Source organism: Takifugu rubripes, chromosome 1 (assembly GCF_901000725.2).
Source record: "Takifugu rubripes chromosome 1, fTakRub1.2, whole genome shotgun sequence".
Lineage (NCBI taxonomy): Eukaryota > Metazoa > Chordata > Actinopteri > Tetraodontiformes > Tetraodontidae > Takifugu > Takifugu rubripes.
Window position 1 is genome coordinate 19,979,855 of NC_042285.1, and position 18,369 is coordinate 19,998,223.

The 18,369-nt window shown below is 45.4% G+C and overlaps 1 protein-coding gene and 1 long non-coding RNA gene across 6 annotated transcripts; one reads left to right on the plus strand and one right to left on the minus strand.

The window, feature by feature from the left end:
• The first annotated feature begins 236 nt into the window (after positions 1-236).
• cobll1b (cordon-bleu WH2 repeat protein-like 1b) lies at positions 237-17,700 on the plus strand. 5 transcript variants are annotated; one of them, XM_011610217.2, is made up of 13 exons: positions 237-528; positions 761-835; positions 10,227-10,415; positions 10,875-11,079; positions 11,176-11,401; positions 11,483-11,524; positions 11,616-11,704; positions 11,840-12,073; positions 12,193-12,322; positions 14,044-14,266; positions 14,350-14,435; positions 14,945-16,320; positions 17,009-17,700. In XM_011610217.2, exons 1-13 carry the CDS (start codon positions 488-490, stop codon positions 17,129-17,131), a joined length of 3,039 nt encoding a protein of 1,012 aa, XP_011608519.1. In that variant the 5' UTR covers positions 237-487; the 3' UTR covers positions 17,132-17,700. The 5 variants fall into 5 exon arrangements, with proteins under 5 accessions (XP_011608519.1, XP_011608523.1, XP_011608516.2 ...); XM_011610214.2 differs by lacking the exons at positions 237-528; positions 761-835 and adding exons at positions 6,465-6,565; positions 6,664-6,732; XM_011610221.2 differs by lacking the exon at positions 761-835.
• Positions 1,412-6,548, minus strand: LOC115250627 (uncharacterized). The gene is made up of 3 exons (XR_003889196.1): positions 6,470-6,548; positions 3,835-3,907; positions 1,412-3,240 (listed from the first exon to the last, which is right to left on the minus strand). It is a non-coding gene; the product is annotated as an uncharacterized lncRNA (long non-coding RNA).
• Positions 17,701-18,369: the final 669 nt, after the last annotated feature.

Here is an 18,369-nt window from a genome sequence, read left to right on the forward strand (position 1 = left end):
CCGCCACAGGGGGTCGCTGTAGACAGACAAACCTTTAATAGACGGATGTGCAAAACAATGCTGGTGTTGTTTTCTTGTTCTTTTGTTTGTTTTCCAAATTGGTACATAAACTATATTGAGTGAGACGTTTTGCTGTTTTTAAAGCATGAATGTTGTGGTGAAATGGTAGAAATGTGAGGATGGACATGTCACCGCCTTCACAGGAAGATCCACTGAGAGACGCCCAGCGGCCCCTCTCGCTGCTGCTCGGCTCCACACTGATGCAGGCAGCGTCTCTGGGATGTACACAGAAAAGTTGGCAGTCCTGCCAGAGAGGCTTTAGGTGTGTTTGACAGCGCCTTTTAAATATAGAGGACGCGTTCTCTGGAGTGGTTCGCCGCGGAGGCGCGGCGCGCAACACGGTTCTTCCGAGCGGAATTATGGATCAATTATCCAAACAAAAACCGTCCGCAGCGCCTTTCGAGTGATTTAACTTTCCTGACGGCGGATGGAAGCTGACAACTGCACCGAAAAGCGCATAAGTTCATGGTAAGAAACGCAAAGTCCTCCCATCGGGAAGGCCGCTGAAAGTTAAAAGAAGGAAAAAAGTTCAAATGACAAAAACGCGATGACCTCATGCGGGATTCGCCCAGATTCGTTGTATTTTACGCGATGAAAGCCCGTTTTGAAAGCAGCTCCGAGCAAGACAGACTCATCTGAACGCTTTGGATCTCCCCATTAAAATGAACTGCGCTTGTTTTTTGTGTTTGGCCGGTGCCAGGGCTTTAGTTAAACCGATGAGTTTGGACATGGATGATCACGGAGCCCTTCCCCGTCCACGGAGCACTGGGCTGAGGTATGTGCAACTGTCACCCGCTATGTAGGCTGTCACATCTGTATATTTTATGTGTCAGTGATGGAGGAAATCCACTAGACCTACGAAGACCATGTGTGGCCTTTAACCTCCGTGAAACAAAACAAAAACGATGACGAGTTATTGGCCATGACTTACTTTAGTCAGGTCAGACTGGATTCTTATTACTAATCGAATGGACTGATTTTGATCCAGTTTATTCAGTTATGAGGGTCTGAAGACAGCGGTAGCAGGATTGCGCTCCTGCCATTAGTCTAAATAAGCCCATTTAAAAACGCAGCCGCATCTTTCGGATCACATTCTTCTCACTCATCCCCCTAAAGTCGCAGTTGTTGCAAACGTTTCAACCTTTGAACTCTCCTCATTTCCTGCTTTCCGCAAGTTTTACTGAGAAATTGCCTTGGCCACATGTAGAGGTCATGGGAAGTATTTTGCAGGCACAACACTCTCGTCTCCTCACGTCTCCACGACGGTCCTTCTTCATGTGGAAGTCCCTCGTTGGGGCTTGAATCCGATCCTCTGTGTACTACTGATTAGTCATGCGACGGTCAAAGCAAATCAAAGTTTTTGGGAAAAAAATGGTGGGAGTTTATGACAGGATGGAATTTCCCATCAGCTTTGGAGTTAGAGATGATGTCAGCTGCCTGAGTTCCACTGGCTGGAGTCATTAAATAATGGGGGAGTGAGTTTCCAGAGCCTTTTTTTGTAACCTTTCCTCACTCCTTTGGCACTCCCGTAGACTTTGTCAGATTGAAATTAGAGGTGAGACAAAGAATTTGAACATACGACACTTTCCAGTCCAGCTTTCCACTGTTGCAAAGTTTCCAATCCTCACTGCAATTTTCCCAATTTTGAAGCTAGCGTGCAGTGGCATCGTGCACGCTTTGGTCATAAAGGAGGGGAAAAAGCTCCTTCGGTGTGACTTGCATTCATGTGTCAGAAGAATCGTATAGCTCTAGCTAGAAGCAGCACTACTTAGCAGTTTTTCCCCCTCTGTGGCTGAACTCTTATTTGGAAAAATAAACCACCCTCCTCCATAAGCTGCTGCAGTGTACAGGATGTGAACGTCCTCTTTATTTGTGGCTTCTGGTATCTCGAACTTTGGTTTCAGTGTTTTTTCTCTTTGTCAAATAAAAAAAGAAAATGCTTATAATCGCATGTCTGTAACAAAGCCCTTCAGCCTCCTTAAATGAAAGTTTGTGGATCCACTTGATCCAGATCTGCACATCAATATTAATAGATTAGGAAAGAAACATTTTCACGCAATCCCCAAAGCCTTTGTGACATTTGTTGTCCAAATGTGGCTCCTACCAGAAGCGCTCACATGTGACAAACACACACAGACACACACACACACAGACAGACACACACACAGACACACACACCTTGAAAACATTTGGTCGCTAGTTTGCCACAGTTAGCTCTCCCAATCCTGTTTTTTATATATATTTGGAAAGATCGTGATCTTATAATGAAAACAATAGTGCCGTAATCAGCAGACCCAAACGTAACCAGATTACTTTTAGCATGGTCATAAATCTAAAAGAATCTGATTTTGTGTATATCGTCTGGAACAGGCGCTGCTAATTGGACACACCTTAAACTATGATCTCATATGGTTGGCGTTCCTCAGGCGCAGAATGTGCAATTAGTTAAGGTATTGTGAATCCTCACAGCTGTTTCCCCACATGCAGCCAGTCCGAGGGCACAGCTGCTCGCATGCGCGACACTCAGTGAGCATGACACGGGACCGCTACGTAAAGGCGCGCTGAAGCTCGCCCGCGGCCGTTTTTTGCTGTGATTGTGTCCTGTCTGACAGAATTACTGCAGCGATCCGCTGAACCTCGTTGCGCCGCCTGCTCCCCAACAGCCTTCATAAGACAACAAGGCCTTGTTTGCTCAGCGAAATGTGTCATTTGGTTTAAAGCGTGCGGCCCTCAGAAATCCCACTGGGCCATAAAGGGTGTCTTTCAGACCTCCACCCACCACATTTAATAAAGCTATAAGGCCCGTCCAGTGCATCTTTGCGTGCTGGGACGGTTTCATCTAATTGATGCCTTCTGCCTCACAAGGCTGAAACAGACACGATGGCCGACATCCAGCAGCAGGAATAATGGCTCTTCTTTGTTATCACATTGAATACTGCTCATTGAACAGGAGTGAATATCTCTCGCTGCTCGGTTATAAACACATGCTTTACTGAGCATTACAGCGTGCCTTTTTTTGGACTCAGAGTAGATTTTATACTTATGTTTGTGCACCCAGCAGCTTGTTTTGCTGGAGCTGCTGCACGGATCCTTCTTGGACTTTGGCTAAAGAGGCCATCTCAGCCCCTCTTTGTGTCCACTCTTCCAGGGCATAATGCTCAGATGCCTCCCACTCTGAGCCTGTGGGACAGTTGCAAAGACAAGTCATGAATTGATTCATTGTGTCCTCTCAAAGGAAGCTCCGCTTATCTCCAGCAATAGTCAGACATGTTGTGCAACAAAGGGACGAATTGCCTTAATTTGCTTGACCTTCTTTATCAGCGTTTGCCTTGTTTGTGTGAGATCCTCATCAAAAGAAGGAATTGTTAATAGGAGTCACTCAACTGAGGCGCCATTAACTCAAGCTCAAACCAGTATGAGGAGAATTAAAGGCAGGTAGGAACTGGAGAATATGGATTTCATGATTCTTGATGCCATGATTATTGTAATAAACACTGTCTGGTGGGCATGTTTTCACACCCTGCTGTATGTATGGCTGTGGCAGAACTTTTTAAATGATCTGAATCCTGTTGATAAAACAGGATAACATAACACAGCTTTGTTTTTGTTTTTTGATAATGTGACTAGAATCTCCATCTTGTGGAAGACTGCTGTAAAACAGGCCTCCACAGTTAGAAATTCTCCATATGACATGAAAAGTCAGTTTTAGGTCTACGGTAAAGACTTTCAACCACAGTGCTGCAGATAACAATAAAGAATCTATGAGCTTCTCACGGTGCTGACGTTCCATATCTCCCCCTGCTGGCTGATTCCAATATGACAACATGCCCATCCTCCCTTCATTGTCCTGCAAAAAAGTACATAAAAAACACCAGAGAGTTTAGAGAGTTTTATTATACTGATGAAAGTCTATGGTCATTTTTCGGATCATCCTAACAGTGTAGTTTAAACACATCAAATTAAGCCTTGTGATTCACAGATGAATGATCAACCCCTGAAAGTGGATACTGTGGCCCCACCGTGCAGCTGCTACTGTGCACCCACACAGGATGGCAGCCCCAAATACCAGAAATTTTTAGAGGATTTTTGTGCAACTGAAGAACTTGACCACATCTTGCATCGATGTGGCACCAATGCAGAGAGGAAATGCTATAAACTTCTGAGCTCATCTAAAATGGACTGAGGAGAAGTGACTCTGTTAGCAAACGTTGGGTTCACGTTTTATTATATCCTCCTTACTGGGAAATCAAGGGACCTTTATAAAGACTTATGCACCTTTTTGAAATCCAGAACCTTTGGAAATGGTCAAAATGTAGCAGCAGATGAGGTATAAAGAACATGTACGGGTCCTGGGTCCAATTCTGAATATTCTGCTAGTGCAAATAAAATAAAGACTGAATTTTGGAGGCACTGCAGCCTTTGGAGAGGGAGAAAAATCCCTGTGTTGTGCTTTTTAAAAAAAGATGCTCCACTGTTGCACACCGCTGCAACGTGCACTGTGATGATGTGTGAAATTCCAACTGAAGGGGGCGCTGTCGCCTCCACCGTGGCGTTTCAGTGCTTGGCTCCCTGTTTGGTCGCGTCCCTCATTTGGTCGTGTCACCAGAGGTTAGACTGATGACTACCTTATGTTTCTCACACTGTGCACGGCTATTGTGCATGCCTGCAAAACATCCAGTCTTTAGGTTCATCACTGATTGGTTTTAATTCATCGCTCGGAGTCAAATATTTGAGCCCCTCAGAGATGAGGGAAACGCAAACCTCAGACCACAGCAGGCTCCGGTTCCCAGAGTGGTGACTTTTTCTATATTGCAGCTTCAGTGGGGCAGATCCGGTATCCAGTCCTGGTCCCGGAGAAGCTTTAGTGCAGCGTGGAGTGTAATAGTAAGTCCAGGCAGTCGTAAAAGTGTAGGCGGGAATGAGGGAGATCGTTGAAAAGCTAATGGTGACATTCGGTCGGCTCTTTAAACATTTATCTGCATTTAGAGCCTCAGTGAGATTTGGCACTCTGGCCCGGCCGGTGCAGGAGGCCGGCCTCTGTGGGAACAAGTTTGTATTTTGCCTACGATAATAAACAAGAAAACAGATAGGAAGTGGGAAGCTCTCACAGGGTCCCTCTGCTCTTCTCCCCCTAATCTCTTTCCATCCCAGACTGCTCAAGAAGTAATGGCCTTTCCAGACCCTCTTTTAAAAGCTTGTGTTTACTGTGAGTGACCTCTCACCAAATTACCAGCTGTGTCTCTGGTCCTGTGTTTTGTCTTTCCTCAGGGACCCCCCCTCCTTTCCTCCTCTCTCCCCCTTCTGTGTAACTCCTCAGCTCCCTTAACTCCAAACCATACGGCCGGCGTCTCCATTCACCACGCTTGCTCCCCCCCCTGCCTCCGTCAGAGGTGTTTGAACAATGAGCTGCATGTATTACGTAAGTGGAAGAGGAGGGGTACTGATAAAGGTTGGCAAAGAGTGTTGATTTCACAATGGAAAGTCAAATTTATCGCTTCAGTACCAGACTCTGATCAGGCTCGGGGCTAAAGCAAACCCATAGCACTCGCATTGCATCATGCACTTGCATAAAACCTTCACTGAAAACACGTCTCAGTTGAGTAAAGCACATGTCTGTCCTGTAAAACTCAGCCTGCATCGAAGAAAATAAGCCGAAATGTTCTACATTCATACGCTTCCATTGCTGTCGTATAACCTGATAGTTCCGGGTTTTTTCTAGTTCTCAACATGAACAACTGGGTTTCTAATGTGATATTTCTTCAGGTTATTACCAATGTAACGACACGTGCTGGTGTTTTTAGCCACAGTTTTGCATCTGTCCTGTTACTCAGGCGTATCACAGACTGGAGCGGAGCCACTGGTGACAAGTTTCCAGAGTTTCCAGTTTCTACTGGCATGAGGAGTGTGTGCGCACTGTAGCTGTTGCCCTCTGTCCGGTGTGTTTGTGGCATATTTTTGGACATTTCGCTCGCTTTTACTGTCCTTATCTTTGTTCTGGGGGAGAAACTACATCACGATCAGCATTTACTGTTGGTGAATGAATAATGTTGGTTGGCTGCTGTTACGCTGAAGCAGCGCACGTTCGTGTGCATGGTTGTGGAGTGAGTCAGCTCTGAAGCAGTAAGGTGTGGCTTTCAAAAAGCCTTTTGCATGATGGAGAAGGAATATAACCGCAATACCTGATTAATTAGTGTGTGGCAGAAACTCCTTTAGAATCCGCTGGTGCCTGGTGATGACGTAATAAAATGTCCTTTTTTATTTAGAAAGGATGACTTTATTTGTTGTTTATTTAGCTGATTAAAACCCAGACATGGTTGCCATGCTGCCCCGCAGTGCTCCTCCATCAGAAGTCGCACCCCTGGCCCCACCCACAGGTTCAAGCCTGCACAAGGAAGGCAAAGCTGCTTACCTTTGTGCACATGTCTGCAGGGGGAGTGCTGAGTACACACCGCAGCGCACTGCCGGAGCGTCCAGAGGCGCAGTCAGGGGGCCTGCCAGGAATTAGGTAGGAGAAGGGTCTGAGGGGGGGGCATGTTTGTGACATCAGCACTTGGGGCGTGGGCATGAGGTGGGCTTTTTGAAACGATTGACATTTGTTTTTAGTCTGAGGTCTCATGGGAGATGGAACGCAGCAGGGAAATGGTTTGAGCCGAGCCGACCTGAGGCAAAAAGGTAAGAGCGTGGAAGGAAAAGAGGAAAAGCAGGTCCTGTTACACCTGTAGGCCCGGTACGCTCTGCCTCTAACATGGCTTCAAACGGCGATTCGGCGATGTGCCGAATGTTTTCATGTGTCTACTGTATGTGTTTTGACTTGAAGCGAAGGGTGTGTTGGACTTGCCGCGCTGTGGCATGTTTGAGCCTGTAAACTGTGCAGCCTCTCAGTGCTGCTTGTAGGCTCCTCGGAGGGCTCCGGCCACCGGGGCGTTGAACCGCCGCCCGTGTTTGTTTAAAATAATCAGGTTGTGATCCCAAAGTGTGAGTGAGGAGGAAGCTCTTGTTTGCTTCTGCCGCGCATGAACTCGTCATTCCTCACGGGGCCGTGGTGCTACCCAGCAGCTGCTAACGTACCACAGTGGGCATGTTTGCTAATCCAACACCTTCGCTGAACCCTCTGAGCAACATAAGCCTCCCACCAGTTCTTTGCCCCCTTTGTTTCATTGCTTTAATTCAGGATTTGTCAGGAGGCACTTGATACGAGTGGATGGAAAACTCACACAAAGAAATGACTTAAATGTTTCTGCTACGAGTCCTGCCAGCTGGCTCAAGGTGCAGTGGTATGCAGGGAATTCTTTTTTGAGCAGTTTGAATCCTCTTATTTATGACAAAATATAGATTTAGGTTTCCACTACTATTTCAGCTGTATTTCTCAAAAGCCAAGCCCCTTATTTTTTTATCATTTTTACGCACATGTAAACGCGCAAATATTTGAAATATATATATATATAGTACGTGAGCAGCAGCATCTGGATACTGTATTGGCCTCATGTTGAGATTATGCAACCAGAATTTATCTGAAGAACACCAGAAATCCATTTATTAAATTCACAAAAGGCTCCAGCTGATGGTTGCATAATGACAGCACAACGTTGAGTATCGGTTTGTGACGCGATGAAATGCAACATACGGCGCAGCAGCGTCAGGCCTGTTATTTCCTGGTGCAGTCTGTGATTGCGCGCGTCATCCAGTGTTTAACGGGCCTGTTTCATGATGGCTGGACCTGCCGAGAGAAACCCGGCAAGCGAGACTTCGGCACGGTCAAGCTTCAACACGTCTTCTCGCGCCCAGCGTCACATCCGGGGACTCAGAGAAAACACAGGGTGGTGAAAACAACCAGCCATGTCTGTCACCTGCCTGAGGAGCCTCGAATAAACCACCGATGACAGAGCTGTATAAGCAGGGCTGTCCCGGAACCTGGCCCAGATGGATACGACACCCCCGTCTTTCTCATTCTAATGTTATTTGTTTTGGTCTCAGGCCTCAGTCACATGGTATTTTCACTTGAGTTAAAATTCAATTAGCATAAGTGAAAAGCTCACACCAGCAGTCCTTCCGGAGTCCATACTTATATAATATTCTAATCCTAAATAAAAAGCTGAGCCGTCAGAACCTAGCACCTAGAATGAGAATGTTTGTCTGAGCTGTTCTGTTGACACACACGGTGCAGTGAGAATGCTGGGAATTTGTAGCATTCTTGGTCATTTTTGCTGGTTCACAGTTTAATTCCGCTCTTATTTGTGTACTCCGGCTTTCCATTTCCACCCAATAACACTGCTGCGATGACTGTCTAGCCCACCAATAGCACCAGTGAAGCTCCAGGGGTTGTCAGTACCCTGGAATGACCTCTGCGTGCTTTGCAAAGAGCAAGACTTACACGTGTCGTTTTATGCTAGCTGTGGACGTCTGCATTCATATTATCACAGAGGCCGTATACATGCACACATGCACTTATGGCACCGGCACAGTTTCCACAGTCTAAAGCAGACTTTACCCTTTAGAGACATTATCTCATCACGAAATGTCTAAATATTGATGCATCAGCAGACCCTCATGTTGACAAAGTGAAGAAAGACATGCTTGTTGAGTCAGTTTGCATCAGAGCCTTGAAAACTGTGTCATGCTAACCGCTAGTCTGATATGGCATTTTTATAGAGCTGTGTTGCACTTGCTAAATAGTTATTGTGAATCTTAATGCAACGATAAGCTGTCAAAGTCATAATCAATGTCACAGCACATATATTCAATCCCATTCTGAGCTTTGTCACATATCCAGCGTTCCAGCTCATTAATAATACTGTGCCTTACTTCATAGATTAATCAGCAATTTGAAACCAGCAAACAGAATTAGGCAGTGGGTGCAGAGAATTCGGTGCACGGTATTTGCGTTAAAGCGTTTGTTCAAGCAAAGATCCCACTGCTGGAAGCGCCAGTCTGAGATCAGGTGATTTTCTCTTTTCCCTGCAGATGCTCTTCAACATGTTACCACCTGTGGGTGTGTGAAAGAATGATTTACACCCTTTTACAGTGCAGGTGCCACATGTTTGTGCTCATAACTGTACGAACGTATCACTTTATAATAATATTGATCCAGTGATATAGAAGTATGATCGCACGACTCCTTTGTTGGTCTTCAGGTTGATGGGCTCTAGCGTAGATCTAAGAAATGTGTTCTTGGCGTTCGACCCGGTAATCCCAGGTCAAGGGCTTTACTCTGTGATTTATTGCTTTTCTCCCCGAGAGCTCGAGCACTGACCCTAAATGCTGAATGTTAACACACCTTTCCTCCCTAAAACTTGATGTAACTCACTGTCACACAAAGACCAACTAACCCGAACCCAAGTACCTGTAGGAAGCTGCATTTTTGCCCTGTTCACACGTGTCATCACGCTGGCGTTAAAAGTCAGCTGCCCCACAGCGAGACTAATAATCCTTAGACGTTCTGCTGGGGAGGCTGTGACCTTGCATTGCTTAGATTCCTCGGCTAGAATAAGCAGCTCCTCCCCGTGAGACATTACAGACTATAATTCTGTGCATTGAGTCTGCAAAACCCTGCGTTATGCATGCCGACGGAATGATGCTGCACTCCAGAGTCCAACTTTTTGTGATTCCTTGGCCCGCTGATGGGATTGCAGTGCAACTATAAAAGTCTGGCTGGCTCGGTCCACTTGCCTTATGACAAAGTCTTTTTGTCTGTTATTATCACCTCTGGGGGGAGATGCGGAAGGTCCAATAAGCTGGAACAGAAATGGACTTTAAAATTGAGTTAAAGAGAACATAGATCATATAGGAAGTCTGTCGTTCGCAGCCCAGCTCTCACGAGTGCCTCTGCTCCTCACCTCTTTTTATTGACTTTTATTTTTTGCTTTAATTATTATTTAATTTAAGGGTGTTGCCTCCATGTTGAGAGCCACTGCACATGTGCTGTGTAAGTGGTTTGTGGTCCTATTTGTCAGCATGTCTATCCATTCATAGATGTTTCTTCAGGCTCAGTGAGTAAATCTGTACACTTGGTTGTCTTGTGACTTCTTGGAGTGGACTTGAGCCCCAGTCTCTTCAGAAACCTGAGGAATAAAGGAATCCATTCACGCCGCCTGGCGCTCAGTCTCAGACGAGAACAACACCAGTTTATGACGCGGTTCTTACACACGCTTCCGTGTCCTCACCTTTAGGGTCTCCGCCAAAAGCAAAGCCCCGTCTCCCCCAGGACTAAAGACGCTGGAGTCCTCCGACCTGTCCCAGTGGTATGCAGGAGGCCCCCATCTAACCATGGATGTGAAGGAAAACCCCATCGATCAAGACCTGTCACTGGCTGTGGTTCTGCCTGATGGAGAGGAGAGGATGACCACAGTCCACGGAAGGTACCGTCCCCCCCACCTGATCTCATATCAGAGAAGATTGCTTTTACAGCTGCAGCGAGAGCAGTGATTTCCACAGCAAACATTGCATCAGGAGACGGGGTCAGCTCCACTTCGATGGGATCAAACCGATAATGTTTGTTTTCAATTCTCAAGTTTTGCAGATTACAGGCTGCTGCCGTACTTCTGCCACTCGGCTCATTTGCTACCTTCGCTTTCCTTAAGATATCATTATCTTCCACAAGGCAGAGTTGACTAATGTTCCCCACTGGGTGTCTGGCACTCTTTGGCCTCTTCAAACTCCCGAGACAAATAAACTTATGATAAGATTAGTCTCTTACTTTTAAAGCAGCTTTTCGAGTCGAGACAAATGTCCAGGAGAAAATAGAGGTTGTGTACTTTATTTTCTTGAATGGTTTTGGATTTTGAGTGATTTTGGTGTGCTGCACTGTCGCTTCTCAGCAAACCCCTGATGGATCTGTTAGTGACGCTTTGCGCCAAGTATCACCTGAATCCGTCCAGCTACACCTTAGAACTGGTGACCACAAACAGCAAGAACACCAAACTCAAGCCCAATGTCTTGATCGGGACGCTGGACGTGGAAAAGATCTTACTGAAACCCAAAGGGGAGGATAAAAATAAAAAGACAGGCCCCCAGATGCCCGAGGTACGCCGACCGCCCGACACAGCGTTCTCTTTGTTTTCAAAGTGCATCGATGACGCAGAGATTTTTTGTTGAAGCGGCAGATCCTCTGTTCCCCAGGCAACCGTTCGGATGGTGATAAACTACAAGAGGGCGCAGAAGACGATCCTTCGGGTCAGCCCTCGGGTCCCCCTGGCTGATCACCTGCCAGCCATCTGTGAGAAATGTGAATTTGATGTAGAGTCCACAGTTCTGTTGAGAGATGTCCAGTCACTGTCCCCTCTGGACCTGTCCTGCTCTCTGAATGATTATGCAATAAGGGAGGTTTACGCAAGAGACACCAAAAGTAAGTCCTCCGTTCAAAGTTGCTATTTGGCTTACTTACTCTACTCTTATTACTCTTACTCATTTGTTACCTGCTGTTCAGGACAGTCGGCCTCTCCTGCGTCTCCAGTCTCATGTCATGCAGGTATCAAAGTTTGGAACAACTGCCGTCAGCACACGTATCCCGCTGACCTCGCACGATTTTGCAACTTTGGCATTTTTGTGTTTGTGTACAGTGTTTCCAAGCAAAGACAAAACTCAAAAGGAAGAAGAAAACAAAGGCCTTTTCAGCAAATTTAGAAAGAGCAGGAAAAAGTCCGAGCAGGTAATGCAGTAGTAATCAAGCTTTTAAAAGATTCAGAGGGAGGTTTGTTTACTTTGGTTTATCATTAGCTGCCTCGCACTGTTATTTGGGACTGAGGCTCTTATCATGTTCTGATTGGTTGGTTGTTCTTTAAAGGAAACAGCGGTCAGTGCTCCAGCCTCTCCTGTGCTGGTGAGCAAACCTCGACCACTCAGCATGGCCTTACCGAGCTCAAATGCGTGTCTGCTCGGCTCTACCACCGTGCTCGGCGACGTGCCGAAAAAGAGACGCGCTCCCCAACCTCCGGTGGTCGTGTCTCAGGGCTGCTCGGACATCAGCCCGCGGCGGAGGATCAACTCTGAGCCCAACACCCGACTGGAGCTTGATCAGGTGAGACACTTGACGCTTTAACGGTCACTGCAGAGGAACAGCAAAAGTATCTCCTGTGTTCAATACCTTTTTTTTAATCTCCCTGAACTGAATATACGACTCAAATGACAAAACCACAGGTCGCCGGTTTAAGTCGTGGATCATCCGCTGAGTCTTCACTCAAGAGGGCAAAACGCAAAGCTCCTCTGCCTCCCACAACCTCGAGTGCTTCTGACCAAGAAACCATTCCCATGAAAGAGAATTCACAAGGTTTGTCTGTTCATATGTGCACATTTCCCTTTGTCATGTCACATGTCCTTAGAGACCTCAGAGAGGTTTCAAAGGCAGATTCGTTTTCCTTTGAGTCTTCTACCCCCTAGTGGCCATTTTAGGAAAACCTGGAAACGAGGGGAAGATCCAAAAGATTTTTGATTTTCAAAAGAAGGAAGGGAACTTTGATCAAAACCAACCTATCCTACTATGTGACAATGTAAAGAACCTTTTTCAGATTTAGATTCAGATTAACTTCATTAATCCCTTTGGGAAGACTCTTCAGGTGAAACAGGAGATCAATGCAAGAGGATAGTAGTAGCACATGTAAAAAATAAAATAAATCTACAAAATATACCGAAAATATACAAATGAACATTTTTTTGCAAAACTGTTTCTGAGGAAGTGGTGCATATGATTCTAAATTCCAGGCTGCTTTTGTCAATGGACAAATAATCACCTACTTTTGATATATTTTCCTGTAATTGTGTAGAAAAACACTATTTTTCAGTGGGAGGAAACTCCACCCGTCCTGTATATGCCCCAAGTTAAATAAAAAAAGAAAAATATTACATTGTATTGCTGGTGGCATGAAATGGGAATAAATATCACGTGTTACCATTTGTTTCAAACACAATATAGGTGAATCTGGTTATATTTATCACCCTGCATTTAAAATTTGTTTATAACCCCCGCCAAGATTATAGGTCAGCTGGCGTTAGCAAAATAACTCAAATTTAGGGATGGATGTAATGAAATGTTCAGGAAATAATCTGTAATGGGCCAAGGGACAAATGGTTCCAAAGATCAAAGCCAAGACGATTTGACCATAAACTCAGCGAAGCAGCCATGTTATGTAGCCTTGTATCGCTACCGCCTATACATAGTACGGCTGTAAGTCACAGCATGCCTGGTGGAGGTCTGCGATCTCGGAGTGCTTTTTTTCGAGTCTCATTTCATTTTGACAGACTTGATCACTTTTAAGTGCTCATGGCGTGACAGTTACAGTTATGTTCTACACCATGTAATCATTTTGGGAAACCCCTTAATGTTTGCAGCATTGCGATTTATGGAGTGGCATTTTTTATTGCTTTGTTTAGGTTGAAAATACAGCAAAAATGTAAAAACGATGACCTCCAAACCCAACAGTAGCCTCAGAAACATCCGTTATTTATTTTGTTCGTGCCCTTTTGATCCCTTTCGGGGGTCACAGGAAGCATGCTGGAGCCATTCCCAGCTACATATGGACAAAGTATTTCTTTACGTATTTATTTTGTTGAAGAATGTGGATCTGACTATCAACTTGGCCTTATTCTTAGAAGTTATTATAAAAGTGCAGCCACTGACCTTTTGAGACATTGTTTTCCACTTCTATACACACAACAGTTTCCGTCCTTCCTTTGTTACTAATTTTTCAAACACCAAGAAATAAAACTTCCTCTGCTGTTTCGACACCAGCCCGCCGCTTCCCAGTAAATATGAAGATCAGAGGCTGAGAACAGTGAGAATCTGCACTCTGCTTTGAGTAGCCCCAAAATTCCTTTTACAGTTCCTTCCTTGTCGGGCTAAAAATGGCTGGATGTAAAAGGCTGAATCCACTCATCTGTGGAACATTCTTTGTTGGGACTGAAAATATTGATAAAATCAAAATGAATAGTTTTAAACACGTTTTTTGGCAACCAAGTTTGCATTGAGTGACTTTAAACAATTCTGTTTTAAAGGAGGTGCAGCCGCTAACCCACTGGAGGAGATCATGGAGCAAGAGGAGACCAATGTCCTGCTCACGGCTGCAGCTGCAAGTGACACCCAGGAAGAAGAGAGCAGCTTCAGCAAATCTGCAGAAGTTTCGCCGCCTTCCCCGTCTCCAGACGCTGACCTTCCCAGCACAGTAGCAATGGAAAGCAATGGAGAGGATCAGTGTGAAGATCTGCCCTCTGGCGACAAGTACGAGCCCCAAGTGGACCGAGATGCTGCTATCCATATCTGTATCTGCAGCACTTTTAACTCGCTGTCTTTGATTTTTACAGACACCTGCAGAACACAGAGGATGAGTCTGCATCTCCAGATGAAGTCAGGACTGAGGACGCAGGTGCGTCTGAGACAACAGATACCAGTGAGTCCCCTTAAGCATGGTTCTCCTTCTGTGGGTGACAGGTCACACTGTTCTCGATTATAACTAAGTCACCACCGCCGAGTATTTTCTTGTCTTGGCACTTTTTTTTTTTACCATATTAGATTCATTCATTGATTGTAAAATATACCCTGAATATTTTATATTAAAAAGCTAATAGCCAGATATTAAATTTTAATCCGCTTGCTTAGTTAGGGTTTGTCTTCATCCTCACCGACCTGTAACACATGACCTCCACCTAGCGGCGTGAAGAATCACTGCAATTTATTCTTTGAGTACGAGCTGTTGATTTTGTAGAGTACAGTGGTACAATGGTGGTGTAGTGGTACAATAGTTCAATGGAAAATGTCACAATATTAATGTAATATTTAATTTGTAAAGACAAATTATTTAATTATTATCTAATATTTAATTTGTCTTTTTTCACCCAGTCCAGCAAATATTTCTAACTGATTTTGTTCCTTAAACAAGTGTCACCTGTCTCACTACAGATAATGCGCCCTGCCAACTTGAAAATGGAATTCAAGAGGCCGAGTGTGAAGAGCCTGAAGGTGTGATAGACGATTGCAGCGCCGCCACCTGCAGCCTGCCTCCACCACTGGTGCAAGGTGCTGAAGCACAGTACTCCCTTGAGACAAGGCCTGACATCCCCTGCGAGCAGATCGATGAGACCCCGGTGATGCCGGGCACGCCATGTCCCAGTGGCGAGGACGCTCAGGAGCAGACTGGTGTCACAACCCTTTCTCTGCCACCGCAGGAAAATGAGGAAGAAGCTCCTTCCTTGGCAAATATCCCTGCTTTTGAATCAGCGGAAAAGAAAGATATAGCCACTTCAACAGGGGAACTAGATAGGCCTGACCTCAAGGGTGTCTCATCTCACACCTCAGGGATCTCATCATGCCAAGATCCATCACAAAGTCCCACTGATGCGGTGATGTCACCGTCTATTTATGCCACAAACTCTGAGCCAAAGCCTAAGCCTTCCAATGAACTGACAAGGGACTACATTCCCAAGGTGGGAATGACGACGTATACTATTGTACCCCAGAAATCTCTGGAGAAACTAAGATATTTTGAAGTTGCACTGACACTGGAACGGCCAAGCGCCACTGTTGAGAAGGGAATCGATATTAGTTCTCTTAGCCTGGAGGACAGCACGGCACCGAGAGGACAGCCCGATGTCTCGATAGAACAGAGCAAGCTGCAATCTACTTCATGCAGGGGGGACTTCCTGAATAGTACTACTGCTACTCCCCATGACACTGTTAATGCAAGTCCACCTGGACCCATCCATTCCTCATCCTCGGCAGTAGATGGGGTGCATCCAGGTTCACCCACCGAGGTCAAGCAGGTGAAAATCCCACCTGCGACCAAACCCAAACCAGCGTCTTTCCGCTTGACACAGCACAAGAAAACACCCGGGTATTACGTCACGTCGGCGGTGGTGAAGAGCCTCAATGCCAGTTCTGGGTCTGGCCTCAGGGGGGCTCCAGAGAGAGCACAGCTCCCATCCCCTCCACGCCCACCTCTGCTTCCAGGGACGTCTCTGGATGAAACCTCAGGGGCCCACATTGCTGAGCTGAGTCCCAAAGAGGACAAGATGGCGAGAATAAGCAGGCAAAGCAGCTTACCGGCAAAACCTCTCAATGCAGGCCTGAGCCTAGAAAAGCTACGGAGTTTTGCGGCGCCGAGACCGTTTTGTCCTGCCACCCCGTCCCGATTTGCGCAGGCTGTGTCGTCGGCCGTGAAAAGGAGCCAATCCCTGTCTCACTCGCCCAAGTCACCCTGCTCGCCACATTCGGCGGCCCGCTCCCCAAGCACAAGTCCCGCGTCAGTCACGGGAAAGAAAGGATTTGCTGAGCTTAAGGTGAGTTAAGTACTATAAAAAAAAGTTATAATTAACAACCTAAACTGTTATTATTCGGAAAGTACTGCTGAAGAATGTAGAAGAGGATAACAGTGAGCTTATGAGACCAAACCCACTTTTGCAACCACTATGGAGGTGCTCCTGCTCCCATTTCCACAGCGATCCGCTGACAACTCATTGACTTCCTGGATTCTGTGAAATTTTGGAATACTTTGTGACTTGAATCCGCCCAGGGTTTAATGTTAACTGCCTGCTGCAGTCAGAGACATGGAGCTTTCAATGAGAGCAAAGGCAGTGATTTGATTATCAAATGGACGCCAGAAATTAGGCGTTTATTACACAACAGCTTGATCACTTTTCACTTTATAAAAAAGGGATTTATAGAACAAGAGAGCCTTTCAGTTTGTAATTAGATAATGTTCCCCAACGCACACATTTCTTCAAGGAGCCTGTACTGGAACCAGTCCACATAAACCCAGACAAATGCAGACGATGGTTAAGTTGTGACACAATTCTCATGCTTTATTTCTCAATTTTGTTAGACTAATAAAGTTGTTTTACGGGCCCTTAAAATATCTGTAAGTGCACGCTGCAATCTTTTTTCCCCCCGTCAACCTTTTATAATGTCTGGCGCAGTAAAACTTCAGTGATTGCACATGTTCTCTCTCACTTTTTTTTATCGCCGCAGGACAATGAAAGTACAGAGATGGATGGTGACAAAAGCTGCCCTCTGGTCGCGGAGGGTGAAGGACCTGTTGTAATGGGAGGAGAGAATCCGGAGCAGTGCCTTAATTCCTCCGATCTACTGTAAGAAGAAGTGCTATAGCGCGATGCCAGATTCTGGACTTGCATCCTGAGCACCAACATGAGTCCTACTTTGTTTCCTCCAGGACTTTATCATGTCTGACTTATCACACAGCACAGGAGCCACAACTGTCTCTGCTCTTACCTCTTTTGGCGGTCTTCAACAGTGTACATAAAATGTCGTTTTTGATGAGTAATTATGTTAATAATGCTGTATTTTGGTTCATTTTATATTGCATCATCAAACGTCCTAGGCAGACCAGCCTCTTGTTGTGGGAGGATTATATCGCATTTAATGCATTTGTGAGTGAACAAGAGTGTGAAAAAGGAACAATTCTATAAATTATTACCCTTTGTGTCCCCTCTGTTGTGATATTATTGGGTTTATAAATAATACTGGGTGTGTAGGACAGACCAGGTCTGACCGATGGTACTTAAATGCTCCTCACAAAATAAATCTAACCTATATTTAAGTATTACAGATGATGATCTATATGCAGAAATATACTGATGTACACAGTTCACCTCTTGTTCTTGTGTAACAGTGTTGTTATAAATAAAGCTTTTATCAATTTACTTGTGTAAGGCCTACTTTGAGATGATGAGCCGGGGATTTGGGTGTCAGTGGGCAGCTGTCGAGCATTTTTACTGGCCAGACTAGAGAGGAAGATTCTCTGAAAACTAGGAAGGAAGGTGAGTTTCACTGTTTCATTTCGAACTCAAGATCATTGTAGTGCATTTTACTTTAGGCTCCAGGCAGCATGTGGTAAAAAATACATTCAGAGGTCTGAGCATCAACTTCATTTGTAAGGAAATTGATAAAAAACAAAGTTTTGTTTATCTGTCATGAATATTTTATCCATCTTTATGTCTGTGGATGATCCTCTAGACACATCTGGTCCAAGTGTTTTGGAGTTAATAAGGTTTCAAACCATATTTAGTGTCCATGTGGACTCATTTCTCCCAGCAAAGACGCACAAAAGTCATCGCGGGTGCAGATGAGTGATGTTACAGAGGCCCCCCCCAAAGGTAATTTATGTTCTTGATCGGTCTGTTGGCAGCAAAATTGACTGTGGTTCCTCAGCATCTGCTCAAAATGAGACTTCTGCAGTTCTGCTTCTGCCAGCAAGTCCATCACATTTGGGATCTCGAGGGTTTTGGCAAGCACGACGCGTTGACAGACGCTGATGTTCTGGTTCAACCTCCTCAACCTCTCGGCAGGCATTTACCAGCGCCTGACACCGC